Below are 12,680 nucleotides of genomic sequence, written 5' to 3'. Positions count from 1 at the left end.
GTATAGCATAATGTCCCAGTCATGCATATACATACATATATTTGTCTTCATATTCTTTTTCATTATAGATTATTACAAGATATTGAATATAGTTCCCTGTGCCATACAGAAGAAGTTTAATTTTTATCTATTTTATATATAGTAGTAAATATTTGCAAATCTCAAACTCCTAATTTATCCCTCCCTACCCCCTTTCCCCGGGGTAACCATAAGTTTGTTTACTATGTCTGCCAGTCTGTTTTTGTTTTGTAGATGAGTTCGTCAGTCCGCACCCCCCCTTTTTTTTAGATTCCACATATGAGTGAAACCATATGGTATTTTTCTTTCTCTTTCTGGCTTACTTAACTTAGAGTGACGATCTCTAGGTCCATCCATGTTGCAGCAAATGGCATTATTTTATTCTTTTTTATGGCTGCTGAGCTCTTCGAAGGAACTAAGGTCCCCACCCAAGTGGAGGATGGCAGCCTCAGGCTGAGCACAAGATTCTGAAAACATCTCTCTGTTACCTCCCCACCAACCAATCAGAGGAGGGTCATGCACGCTCCCTGAAGCCCTTCCCCCAAATTTTGCCTATAAAACTCTTCCCCCCAAACCACTGGGGAGTTTGTTTGGGCTTTTTGAGCACAAGCCACCTGTTCTCCTTGCTTGGTCTATGTAATAAAGCTTTCTCTGCTCCAAACGCTGACATTTCTGTTTGTCTGGCCTCACTGTGCATTGGACACATGAATTTGGGTTCAACAACATCCATACAGGGCGCTGTATGTTCCAAGATAAACAGGTGTGGCTTTTAAATGGAAACGTGTAGGGTCTTCATTCCAAATGGATGAGGAGGAGTTGGGAAGCCTCTCCTATCTGCACCTTCAACTTCACATGCCTTCTTCCTGCTACTTCTCATTCTTAGTGATTACATTCTTTATTATTAGCAGTTTATTTATTATCACATTAAAAAGTAACAAAAATACCTGGTAAGTCACCTGCAGAATGACCAAATTTTCTCCCATAAAATGAGGTAAATTCCTGCTTCTAACTAATTAAGCTTAGTTGTGGGAAAATTAGAATGTATAGTTGTAAAGCAAGTAAAAGGTTTTATTAAAAATCGTAAAGAAGTAAAAATAAAATCATAAATGGTAAAGCTAATGCTAAAAAGAACTTCCTGTGATGGTGACATCCTATGCCTCAGGCTTTGTTCTTAGCACTTCCATGGACTTGGTCAAGTCACACATTTTTTTTTCCCTGAAAAATTTCCATAAAATTCAGCTAGTACTTTTAACTTATTATTAAGTGCATTAGGTGTCTTGGATCCCAGAACACAGCAAGCCTTTTCATACCTGGTTGGGATTAACTTAAACTTGACTCCCCACTAACCCTCCTCCCACAATCTCATATTCAACAGGTCACAAAACACCATGAATATTTCTCTGTAATATCTTTTAAACTGATCTTTAATTTCCTCTTCTATGGATATTTCTTAAAACTAGGCCCTTTTTCGTGTGCTTAGATTTCCAAAACTGCCTCCTAGGAATCCTGCAGTATACCCATCCTGCAGAGGGACGCTGAGATAGCTTGCAAACATCTGTCTTCACCATGGCTCTTTCCTGGTCAGGAGCTGTGTCTCCTTCCGGTGTTTTCTCACCAGCCCGAGGGACAGCGGTTAGCGGTTCTTTGAACTTTGCACTTTGCTTTTGATCATGTTCTGGGGAGGAGGTGCAGGGCAATTGCTCAGGGCTTTTAACACTTCACTGGCGAGAGGGCTGCCTCACCCCTGTCTTCCAGAGGAGACTCTGACACCCCACTTCCTCACCTGCCTTTCCGTGAGCCAGTGTCAGCAGTGAATCGTACCTTCCCACGTATTCTGGGGGGGAGATTTTGACAAATCACTTTTCTAGCTGTCCCACCCACGTATGAGACATAGGATATTTATGAAGAGCTGGAGTGTAAAAAGCTGAAGCAGAGAGCTTACCCCTCTTCACTTGTCGTCTGCCCAGAGCCCTCTGTGTACTACTGCTGCACAGAGGACGTGCTGGACGAAGTAGCTTGAGTTATCAGACAGCATTCCTTTGTTTTTTCCTCCCCACTCCACAGGGCCACATTTTGGTTCATGTTAAAGCAGTTCAGATGTCAAATTGTGCAGCTTTGCTGGGGTCCACCCAGAGAAGATCCTTTCTAAAGGCGCCCAGACCCAAACAGAAAAGCAAATCACAAATGAAAGCCCTTGTAAACCCTTGCATGGTGAACCTTTCTGGCAACACTCTAGATGCTGTGAATTTCAGATAGTGTCTTTCTCCTGGTGCCTGGAAGGAGATGTAGTGATTCACTTTCATTATTGAAAAGACAGCACACGAGCTACACTGATCCTCTTCTGTTTGCCTCGATCCGTCCGCCAGTCACCTAGCGCGTCTGCATAAACACACTTTCAGTGCGAGCGTCAGCGCGTGTTCCTAGTTTGTGCGAGTGCAGTGCCGGTGAGAACGCAGACACCCAGCTCCCTTCCTTCCCGATAACGTCACACTTACTATACAGTCGCCCCGCTCTCCACGCACGTCCCGCCGTTGCCACATTGCATCAGGCTACAAGGAGAAGCATCGCACTGGCCGACGCTGCGCCCAGCACTCGGGTGGCCCTCGGGACTCCCCAGGCTTCTGAAATGGCCCTTCTTCTTAGTGCGAACTTGAATAGTAAATATACAGCCTTGAAAAGAGGCAAAATACTTCATATTTAAAAATGGAAGAAACAGATAAAACAAGACAATTACTTTTCATTTTTAAATTAACATTTTCAACATAAAGTAATACATACTAAAAAAAAAATTAGTAACACAGAAAGAAAAATAAAAAATCATCTACAAATTCACCACTCCAGAGAAAGCAATTATTAACATTTTGAGACATATAGAGTATATTTCTATGCTTAGTTGTATTTTCCTTTAAACAAAAGTAGAATCCTACATTAAACTAAATAATATATATTATACCAAAACTTTGTATAGCATAAATGCCATTAACTCTTTTCTGATAGCATTAATGGTTTTTAAATGATGGCATAATATTCTCTTATCTCAGAATATATTTAATCAACCTTCAATTATTGACTTATTTCTATTTCTTGTTATTAAACATAATCCTCTAATAAATATCGATATATGTGTATCTTTGTACATTTGCTAATTGTTTTCTTAGCATAAATTTAAAGAAGTAAAACTATCAGGGTAAAAGCTATGGATGCTGCGAAGGGCGCCCAAATGTCAGAGATGCTTCCTGCAGTTATGCCGGCCCCACCACGCACGGGGGCGCCTGCTTCTTCACAGACGCCGTGACGTGAGAGATTATCATCTGTTTCATTTTAAAGGAAACAATTAAATGCCCTTTTGCAGTTTTTAATCGGGCTTGAAAGTCTTTTTTTTTTTTTTTTTAACATTTTTTATTGATTTATAATCATTTTACAATGTTGTGTCAAATTCCAGTGTAGAGCACAATTTTTCAGTTATACATGAACATACATATATTCATTGTCACATTTTTTTCGCTGTCATCCACCACAAGTTCTTGTATATATTTCCCTGTGCTATACAGTATAATCTTATCTGTTCTGCATCTGCCTGTCAGTGTCTACAAATTTTGAACTCCCAGTCTGTCCCTTCCCACCCTTCTCCTCCTTGGCAACCACAAGTTTGTATTCTATGTCTATGAGTCTGTTTTGGTTTTGTATTTACGTTCATTTTTTGGGAAAATCTTTTAAGGAATTTGTTAGTCATTTGTAATTTCCCCCTTTCAGTTGCTTATTAGGTACTGTCCTTCTCCGCTTACCTTTTTGTCTATACCCTTTTTAACATTTATTTGAAAAACCTCTTTATAGAATGAGCACGTTAGCTATTGGTCATATATCGTAAATAGTTTCTCCAGTTTAATATCTGCTATTTAATTTTGCTTAAGATGAATTCTTTCATTTTTATGTAGAGAAGCTTATAATATTTATGTTGTCGCATTTACCTTTCGCTCTCCCAGGGATTTGCCTTTGCAAGTGCGTATCCTTAGGAAGGTCTTTTCCAGACAGATAATGGGTGATCTTACTTACACGTGGAATGTGAAATCTGCCTTTTGCAGAGTGAAATGCACTCAGCAGAGAGCAAAAGTGTAAGATGGAGTCAGGTGGGCCTGGGTTCAGTTACAATGTCTTCCACATAATGGCTAGATCGCAGATCTAGTTATCAGCCTTCCATCTTTAAAATGGGGGCAAATACATCTATTCCATGAGTCAAGAGGCATAAGAAAATATACAAAAACTAGCCAGTATAATGCTTGGCAATAGGCAGGTCTTGTATTCCTTTCCACACTGTCTCAGAAATTCACTATTTCTTTTATTAAAAAAAGATTCCCTTTTAGCAAAAATTGTGGGCTGCTAATATTAGGTTTTGTTATTTTTATACTCATCCACTGAAATAGAAACTTTGTTTAAATGACTGTAATATATATTAATGTCTGAAGTGTTCATTTAAAACCACTTCTCTTTTATATGAATAGATAAAATACTTTTGCTGTGAGAAACTGCTAAAATACGTTTTTTGGCTAAAAACGTGGCAATGCTATATTTAGAGGAACATCTGACCGATATGAATAGTTATATGTGTTCATTTCGCAGAGAGATGTTCCATGTCAGTCAACATAGCATACAGCGTAAAGGCAGTTACAGTGGAAGTCATCTGTCGAATACATATTGCATAATTTCATTCTTTTCTAAATAGCAGATTATATAACAGAATGGGCTTTGTACAGCACCCTGCAACAGGTACTCAGTGTCTATATCTTGCATGTGTTAAAACAGTTGTGAAAGAGACTTTTGGAGCTATGATATTGGAAGGACTAGTGAGGTTCCAAATACACGATAGTTTTTTTTTTTGACAGTAAGAGAATTTTTAAATTATTGCAATAAAATAATTACTCTTGCCTTATGGGCTCTGGTTTGAAAAATCCTATGCAATTGAGAGAGAGAGAGAGAGAGAGGGAGAGAGAATGAGAAAAGATAAACTGGCAAGAAACTTACTGTACCGGCAGTGTGGGGCATTTTCAGGCTGGAATAACATCTCTACAGCATTGCTAATGAATCTGAGTCTATTTTCTGTCTACTCTGTTCAGTTGAGTAATGTTTAATAATCCCCCTGTCAGGGAACACCGGCTACTGAGACAGCAGAATAACAGTTGGAAGGGATAGTAGATTTCCCCTTGCTCACAGTAGTCAAAAGTAATTTTCAATTAGTAGCAGATCTTAGAACATTGATCGAAGCTATGGTTCTCCTCTCCAGAAAAAAATGCACATGGCTACACACACAATTGTGTGTGTGATTTCAGGAGACGCGGGGACCCACTGAATCCCCTCCCTGACTCTCCACATGAGAACCCTGTAGTTCTGTAGTTAGAGATGCTTTTGGTGAGGAGGGAAGAATTCCTCTTATGTGGACAATAAAACAGTAAGGCCTCTGTGTCTGGCATAAGTAGAGTTTTTAATCTGGAGAAGGGTTAAATGACTTCTTCATGAACATTAAAGCATATAGGGAAAATAATGGCCCAATTTAGACCATTTACAGACCAAAAACAAATGGGCTTGGTCAACAGTAAGAATTTGTATTTTAGACCGAGAACTTCTGGGTTAGTTCTGTATCTGAAGTGTTTGTAGAAGTGTGAGAGCCCCTGTCAGATAATCTTTTCCTGTGTGATTTAATCACCATTCTACACACGAATGTGATAACCTTAACCTGATTATTCAATTCTTCTATTAAAATGCTATATTTGCTTTGTTATGACTAATTAATACAGTGGCTTCCAAATCTAGAGAGGCTTATGGAAATGCAAATTTTTAGACCCCATCATAGAGATTTCAATTAAGCAGTTCTGGGAAGGGTCCAGAAATCTATATTTTAAAGAAGTCATCCTGTATCATTCCTTAGAGCCAGTGAGATCAGCTCTTGGGAATCATAGGCTTACAGCGCAGTTGCGATCTGTCACTATGATAGGTTGGACGTGCTTGTGCATCATTTTCAGTACATAATAAGTGCTAGTCTATAATGGAGGAGATGCAGATGTCAAGGAAGGATCAGACGTCAGGAGACAAATGATAAAATTAAGGGCTAAGGGCCTGACGTTTCCATAAGACTGTGGATTAAGTGGCAGTTACCAAGAAGACCTGCCGGAGATTTGCATCCTAAGAATCTGGCTTCCAGGCGTGTGAGTCCTAGCTGTTTCTGTCAGGAGGGGCCAGCTGGGTGTGTGCTGGGTGTAGGCTCATTAACACGCTGGAGGAGAAAACGACAGGTATTGACAAAAGCCTGTCTTTGTTCTTGGAATCAAGAGATAAAGAAAAGTTCCTAGTAGGAGGGAGAGAATAAGACAAAAGGAAATCCGGAAATGCTGCACTTCAGTAAATCTGAAAGCGTCAAGTCTGTTGACAACAGGGTGGCGTAACACTAATAGTAGTTAATTTATTGAGTGTTTCTCATGTTCTGGTTTCTGGTATAAGCACTTAGTATAATTATCTTATTTAATTAACTCACAAGCACCCTCTGGGGTAGGTATTTTTATTTTACAGAGGAGAAAGTGGAAGCTCAGAGAGGGTAAGTAGCAGGCGAAAAGTCCCAAAGCTGTGACATGGCAGAGCCTGAATTGGAAGACGGGCTGACTCCAGAGGCAAAGCCACTGTCCGCAGAGCAGAGAAATGGAGCCGTGCCTCCTGCCACCAGCAGCACGGTCGCCACTGCTAACACATGGCGAGCGCTCCCCGCCAGGCAGTCCGCGCTCTTGCCCCACTACCTCACTCTCAGAACTGGAGAAGGGCTGTGATTAGCCCACGTTCAGCCGAGGCACAGGGGGTCACGGGGACGTTAGGTGACTCGCCAGACTCACAGAGCCTGAAGGTGGCGGGGGGGGGGTACATATCCAGGCAGCTGGGCTCCAGAGTCCTCACTCTTACCCTTGATGCTGTGTCCAGAGTGTTCATAACCGTGTCTCTGAGTTAATGATGGCAAGTTCTGATGAGCCCCCACGAGGTCTCTGTTTCACTGAGTGGAAGGTGGGCTAACTTTCACATTTATAAGTTCACCCGTCCTTTTCTTTGAATACCATGTTTGAAAAAACGCATTGATTCATTATGCCCTTCAGATAAAGTCCTGCAGGGAAAGAAGTCGTGAGCTGTCTGCTACACTGAGCACAGTGCCTCAACGTGCCTTAAATGTTCTTTAAGAAACTCTTCTGAGCATTAGCACTGATAACATAATCAGAGAAAACGTTTCTTTGAGTCTTGGCAGAATGAACTAATTTTACTGAAACCTGACCTTGTATTGTGTTGGATTAGCTGTGTTGCTTCCATATGTTTCAAGTGCGTGGCATCCTGCATCAGTATTTAGGCAGAAGACAGGGGAGGTGGGGAGAAGGGTGTGGTCAGGTAGGTGAACTCAGAACGGGTTTGTGGTCTCACACCGACGTGCAGCCCTGCTCCTGGACTCTGATGGAGAGTAGCCTGGTCGTGAGTGACGGGCTTAGGGCACCACAACGAGCAGCCCCTTGGCCAAATATTCTGGGGCTAAGAGCCACCAAAAAAACTTGTTTTCACCAAATGCATTTTTATAACAATTCAAAGTTGTTATGAGCCTTTATGTGACAACTCTACTATGAATTGGCTTTATAGGGAAGGTCTGAGCCTATGTTCGTTTTTGAACTCAGGGAGACAGACTATGGCAGTATGATTCCTTGCCCAAGCATGGTGTTTGCCCTTAATCCTCGTGGCTTCCGCTGGCCTCCTTGGGCCATATCTTGATGGTATGGATCAACTGGCAGGAATCACTAATCTTTCATATCAAGTACATTCCAAAGTTAGATGAAGTTTCAGTTTGTACTGTGACTCCATGTGGTCTATGCTACTTACCCTGTATTAAAAAGCACCCACAACCTGATCCCCCAAATCAGGCTCCACTTGCTTTTTCCTCCACGGAATTTGTCACCTTATACTGCTATATAATTTATGTATTCATCATACTTAGTGTTTATTGTCTGTTCCCTCCTTTAACCTGACTAGAAGGGAAGCTCGTGAGGGCAGGAATCCTTGTTTTGTGCACTGAAACATCCCAACACCTAGTACACAGGTCGTCAGTGGTTAGTAAGCGATGCATGAATGCTTTCCATTAAAATCCAACTTTGATCACGTCTGATTAGAAAGCAACCCTCCTTGCTGGTTTTAGAACTAGAAGTATACCCCTGGCGCGTTTTTGTCTTTTCTCAGGTCTTGAGACAAGCAGGTATAGTGTAAAGTCCATCCAGGCCTTACCTTGAAAGCCGTTTTTAAAATCAGCTCCGTCCGGTAAGAGCTCTGGAGTGTACTCGCTGCAGCCGCCTACATAAAACTGGCCGAAGACGTTGAGACCAACCAGCTTTCCTGGGGAGATGACAGATTTATTTTCATGATCATCTACCTTCAAAAAGAAAAAAATTCAAAACCTATTAGAAAAGGAATTGATTCCCCAGGGTGAACTGTTAAGACACCCTTTTGTTATTTCCCATTTAGCTGGCTCGAAAACTTACAAAGACCTGAATTTTGAAGAAATAAAAAACGCTTCACCACTCAATTCTCTGTGTCTCTGCTGATGTGTGTTACCATGGATATATTAATACAGCAGTCATGGTTTTGCATTTCAATCAAAATTGTAGTTCTTCAAAGATTAGGGGCTGGCATCCCACTGGGCCGCCTCCATCCAGCCTTGCCTCCCTCTCCCATCCATTCCCGAATGACCGCCAGCCATTGATCAAAAAATGGAAATTGACCACGGTACTCCGCTCCCTTCTTAAATTTCTCAGTAGCTCTCCATATGTCTTTGGGTGAAAATCTAAACTTCTCAGGTAAGTCCTTTGATGATATAGACCTTGTCTACCTCTAACTACATCTTTTGCTGCCTTCACCTGAAAGCCAGACTGAACTCCTTAACCTCCTTAAGCCCACACGAGCCTCTGATCTTTTTCTGAGCTGCTGTGCACTTAAGGTTATGCTTGAGCGTCACCGTTCTTGAGAAGCATTGCTTGAATCCTCTCTCACCTTATCAGTTGGTCATCCCCTAACTTATCTCCACGCCACTTAATTGCAGTCATCCCCTAGTCTTGTGCTCTGTGTGCTGGTCTGTGAACTTGGTGGGGGCAGGACAGCACGGCTCATCATCTGTGCACCTCAGCCCAGACCCGTAACACAGCAGCACTCCAAGTCAGCGGGACAGACGGAGGAACGACTCGTTACCTTCAGCCAGCCTGCTCGGAAGGACCTCCCCAGATGCACTGTGTGGATCCCACGGCTCAAATCCAGGGGATCGCTGCTGATATTTGCTGTGCCAGATCCCAGGTTGTAAGTGTAAACCACGCTGCCCCCGCGTAGACCCACGGCCAGGAAGTCATCGCCACTCAGCCCTAGAAGGAGGAGATGCGAGGGGCAGGCTTGCTGGGAGGAAACCCGAGCGTCCAGGCAGCTGGTTTTACCCTCTGGCTCTGAGTCACAGAGCTGGACAGTGAGTGATCACCGACACTGAGCTGTATCCACCCCCCCCCCCATCTTTAACCCATAACTTTATGCTTCATAAATTGATGAATCCTGCCTGCATATAATGTTATGAACAATAACTACATATCTTAGCCCATCCCCGTATATGGTCTAATTTAGCTGGTCCCTAGAGGTTTTGGGTGATTGCTCTCAAATTTAATAAAATTCTATTTTTTTTCAAGAGGGTCTGGGAATTGATATTTTCACATCACCATCATGTGATTCTGATGCAGTTGTGAAGAAGGTCCCACCTGGAGGAGCCCTGCCTTAGGAAGCCTTGAGCCCACTTGCATAGTTTTAGCTGGTACTCTTGCCCCCTCTGGTGGTGCAATATGGAATTGTATGTTTCAGATTTCTCCTTTTGGCTGATTGGCAGATGGATCTACACAATGTAACTGCCGGTTGTCTAGCCTGTGTTTACCATGCTGTCAACCTACAGAGGCAAGTGCAGTATTAGCATTCATCTCCCCGCATACAAAGCAGAGATGTGAGAAGACCAGAGAGTGCCACATGTAAAAATCCCAGAATTCAGAAACGCTGGGGCTGAAACAAAAGATTTTACTTTTTAAATTTATTTCTTTTGGAGGATTTTGAAGGAATCTGTAGCAGGAGAGGACTGAAGAGGCATTTAGTGGCAGCATTTTCATGGGCCCAGTGTTTATCCTTTGCTTGGGTTCTTCCTCTTTGAATCTTTCAGGATTCAGACAGACGCAAGATTTACAGTGCTCATTTGAATTTTTCATTTGCCAGCTTTTTTCCTTCTCTAACGAGAAGGATAGAGTGGTATGCCGAGTAAAGAAGCAGTTAGGGGCAGGAATTCCTTCTTTTTTTCCTCCTTTCCTCCCTGCCTTCCAGTGGTCATTCAACAGGTATTTATTAAAACTGCCTGAGGCTTTGTGGGTGGTTTCACGACAACTGGGACAGCCTCTCCCTGAACGAGGAGAGGGATGTAGCCAACAAACGCTGTAGTAAAGGATCTGTGCTCTAAGTGCAGGGCAGGCCAGCAGTGCTCAGAGCAGGAGAGATGAACCAAAAGGGTGGAGGGAGGGTAGCCATGGGGAGAAGACTAACGGAGAAGATGGCATCTGAACTGGAAACCCCAAAGAATGGCCACTCTGAGAGCCTTTGTGCAACAGAGTTGCTGACCTATACGACCTACATCTGTTCTTATTGTGGTTATTTTATTTCTTCATTCAGAGCTGGCTAGGTGTCAGGCGGTGTGCTGTGTGGGTATATAAGGTTTCATTCAGAGGGATGGCTTGGGCTCTGTCTGCCTAAATCTCCCATAGTCGAGGCAGACAAGAAACAACTGTCTACCAAATAGAAAATTGAGGTATGGGCTTTGAAGGCTGAGATAGACAATAGTCTGGGTCGGGTCGGGTAACACCTGCATTTGTGAGCGTGGCTGGAGAAGGCATCCTGGGGAGAAAGACAAGCTATGTGTGTGTGTGTCCAGCGCTCAGTGCTATGGAGTCCTCATGTTGACCACGTCAGTCCTCCCAGCTCTGTTGGGGAATTTGCTACATTATACCCATTGGAATGGTGAGGAGATTGAGGCACAGAGACACTAAGCATCTAGACTTGTACTTTGTATGTGGTGGAGACCAGGTCCAAACCTACACTCCCAGGCTCAGAGCCTGCTGCCTTCACTACGCTGAGAGCCATTTCCCTCCAAGGCAGGGCAGAGTGTGCCCGAGACTGGGGCAGCAGGCTGACACTCCACACTTCACCTGGGATGTGGCTCCTTTCAGACACGTGTTAATTCAGAAACGGGCACTGAGTGAGTTGAAGAGAACAGAATATGTTAGTCCCCCTCGCGCAACAGAATCACTGGTGGTTGAGAGAAAGGTGGTTTTGTGGTGCAGTATGTTGATTTCAGAGCTGGGGACCCTGAGCTCAGAGAAGATAAAGTGATTAATTTTCTAACTAGTTAGTTGCTGACTTGAGAGTAAAACATATGTGCTTTTCCTTGATCGCACACATGCATAGTGGGTCTATAAGTTGCTTTCGCACCAGTTGTAGGGCACATACTATGTGGCTACAGATTGAGTGCTTTGTTAATTTCTTACTGCTTAATTTGAAATAGTTTTCTTTGAGGGCAACCAGTCCCATTGCACCACACATGGCAAAATGTGTTCCTTCTGCGAATCTCCCTTCTCTCTTTCTATGTGGAAACGGAAAGAAAAGGAGGAGGGACACGTCGATAAGCTCACTCCTCTGACTTCACGTCTGCCTGCAGGATCTTTGCCCCGATTATAAGAGGTAACCTAGTGCGAACTGGGCTTCGGGAGGTCGAGGACGGCTGCACACGCCGGGCAAGGCACAGCTCAGGGCAGCAGACAGGAGGAGGCTGATCAGGCCGACGCCTGCTTCAGCCACAGCCAGAGTACCTGAAGAGTCTCCCAAGTATTGTTAAAGACGCTAGTGAGTCCTAGAGGGTTCAAGGAATCTTACCACGGCCCTTCTGTCCGGTGAAAAATATCAAGTTATCCTGCAGCGCCGAGTGGTGGTTTGCCAGCTGAAACTGCAAGCGGAACTCGTAATCGAAGCTGATGTCTGGGATCCGTGCGTAAGCCAGGAACGAGGTGTATCCAAAGGCATCCATCCCGCTGAACCTGGGCTGAGTGACGTTAACAGCTGTGGAAGAACCCAAACCAAGTGGTCAGAACAAACCTGTACGTGGACTTGTCAGAAGAGGGTGATGTTTTGCTGATGCACCGAACCAGATAGTCTGTTCACTGTCCCCTTCCTTGTACTCACGTGCCCGGCAGCACTGAGCCACTGAGGGACTCCACAGGGAATTCAAAACCAGAACAAAGGAAGTGTAGTGTTTTGAGATCCTGTATATAATCTTTTCATGCACATACCCTTTCTACATAATGAAGAATTTACTTAAAGAGCAAAACCCTATATTTTGGAGATTAATTTTAGGAATAGAAAAGATCACAGGCAGTCAAAGTATTTGCCTAGGTGCATGGTAAACCTAGTTTGGCATCCAAGCTGTGGATATGACTTGGAGGGGAGCAAATCTCTGGCACCAGCCCTGCAGTCCTACTGCGTTTCCCAGTCTCCAGGGAGACTGAGTTACACCCCTTCTCTTCTGACACCTGGTCTTCATC

At 43.4% G+C, this 12,680-nt stretch overlaps 1 protein-coding gene across 1 annotated transcript in view; it reads right to left on the bottom strand.

The window, feature by feature from the left end:
• EYS (eyes shut homolog) overlaps window positions 1–12,680 on the bottom strand; it is a 1,185,765-nt gene that overhangs the window by 16,692 nt on the left and 1,156,393 nt on the right. The window contains 4 exon segments of the mRNA XM_032484469.1: window positions 2,514–2,688; window positions 8,308–8,452; window positions 9,265–9,431; window positions 12,016–12,198. Coding sequence (XP_032340360.1) covers window positions 2,514–2,688; window positions 8,308–8,452; window positions 9,265–9,431; window positions 12,016–12,198 — 670 coding nt within the window.

This window comes from Camelus ferus, chromosome 8 (genome assembly GCF_009834535.1).
Source record: "Camelus ferus isolate YT-003-E chromosome 8, BCGSAC_Cfer_1.0, whole genome shotgun sequence".
Classification (NCBI taxonomy): Eukaryota; Metazoa; Chordata; class Mammalia; order Artiodactyla; family Camelidae; genus Camelus; species Camelus ferus.
This window is presented reverse-complemented; position numbering and strand designations above follow the sequence as displayed.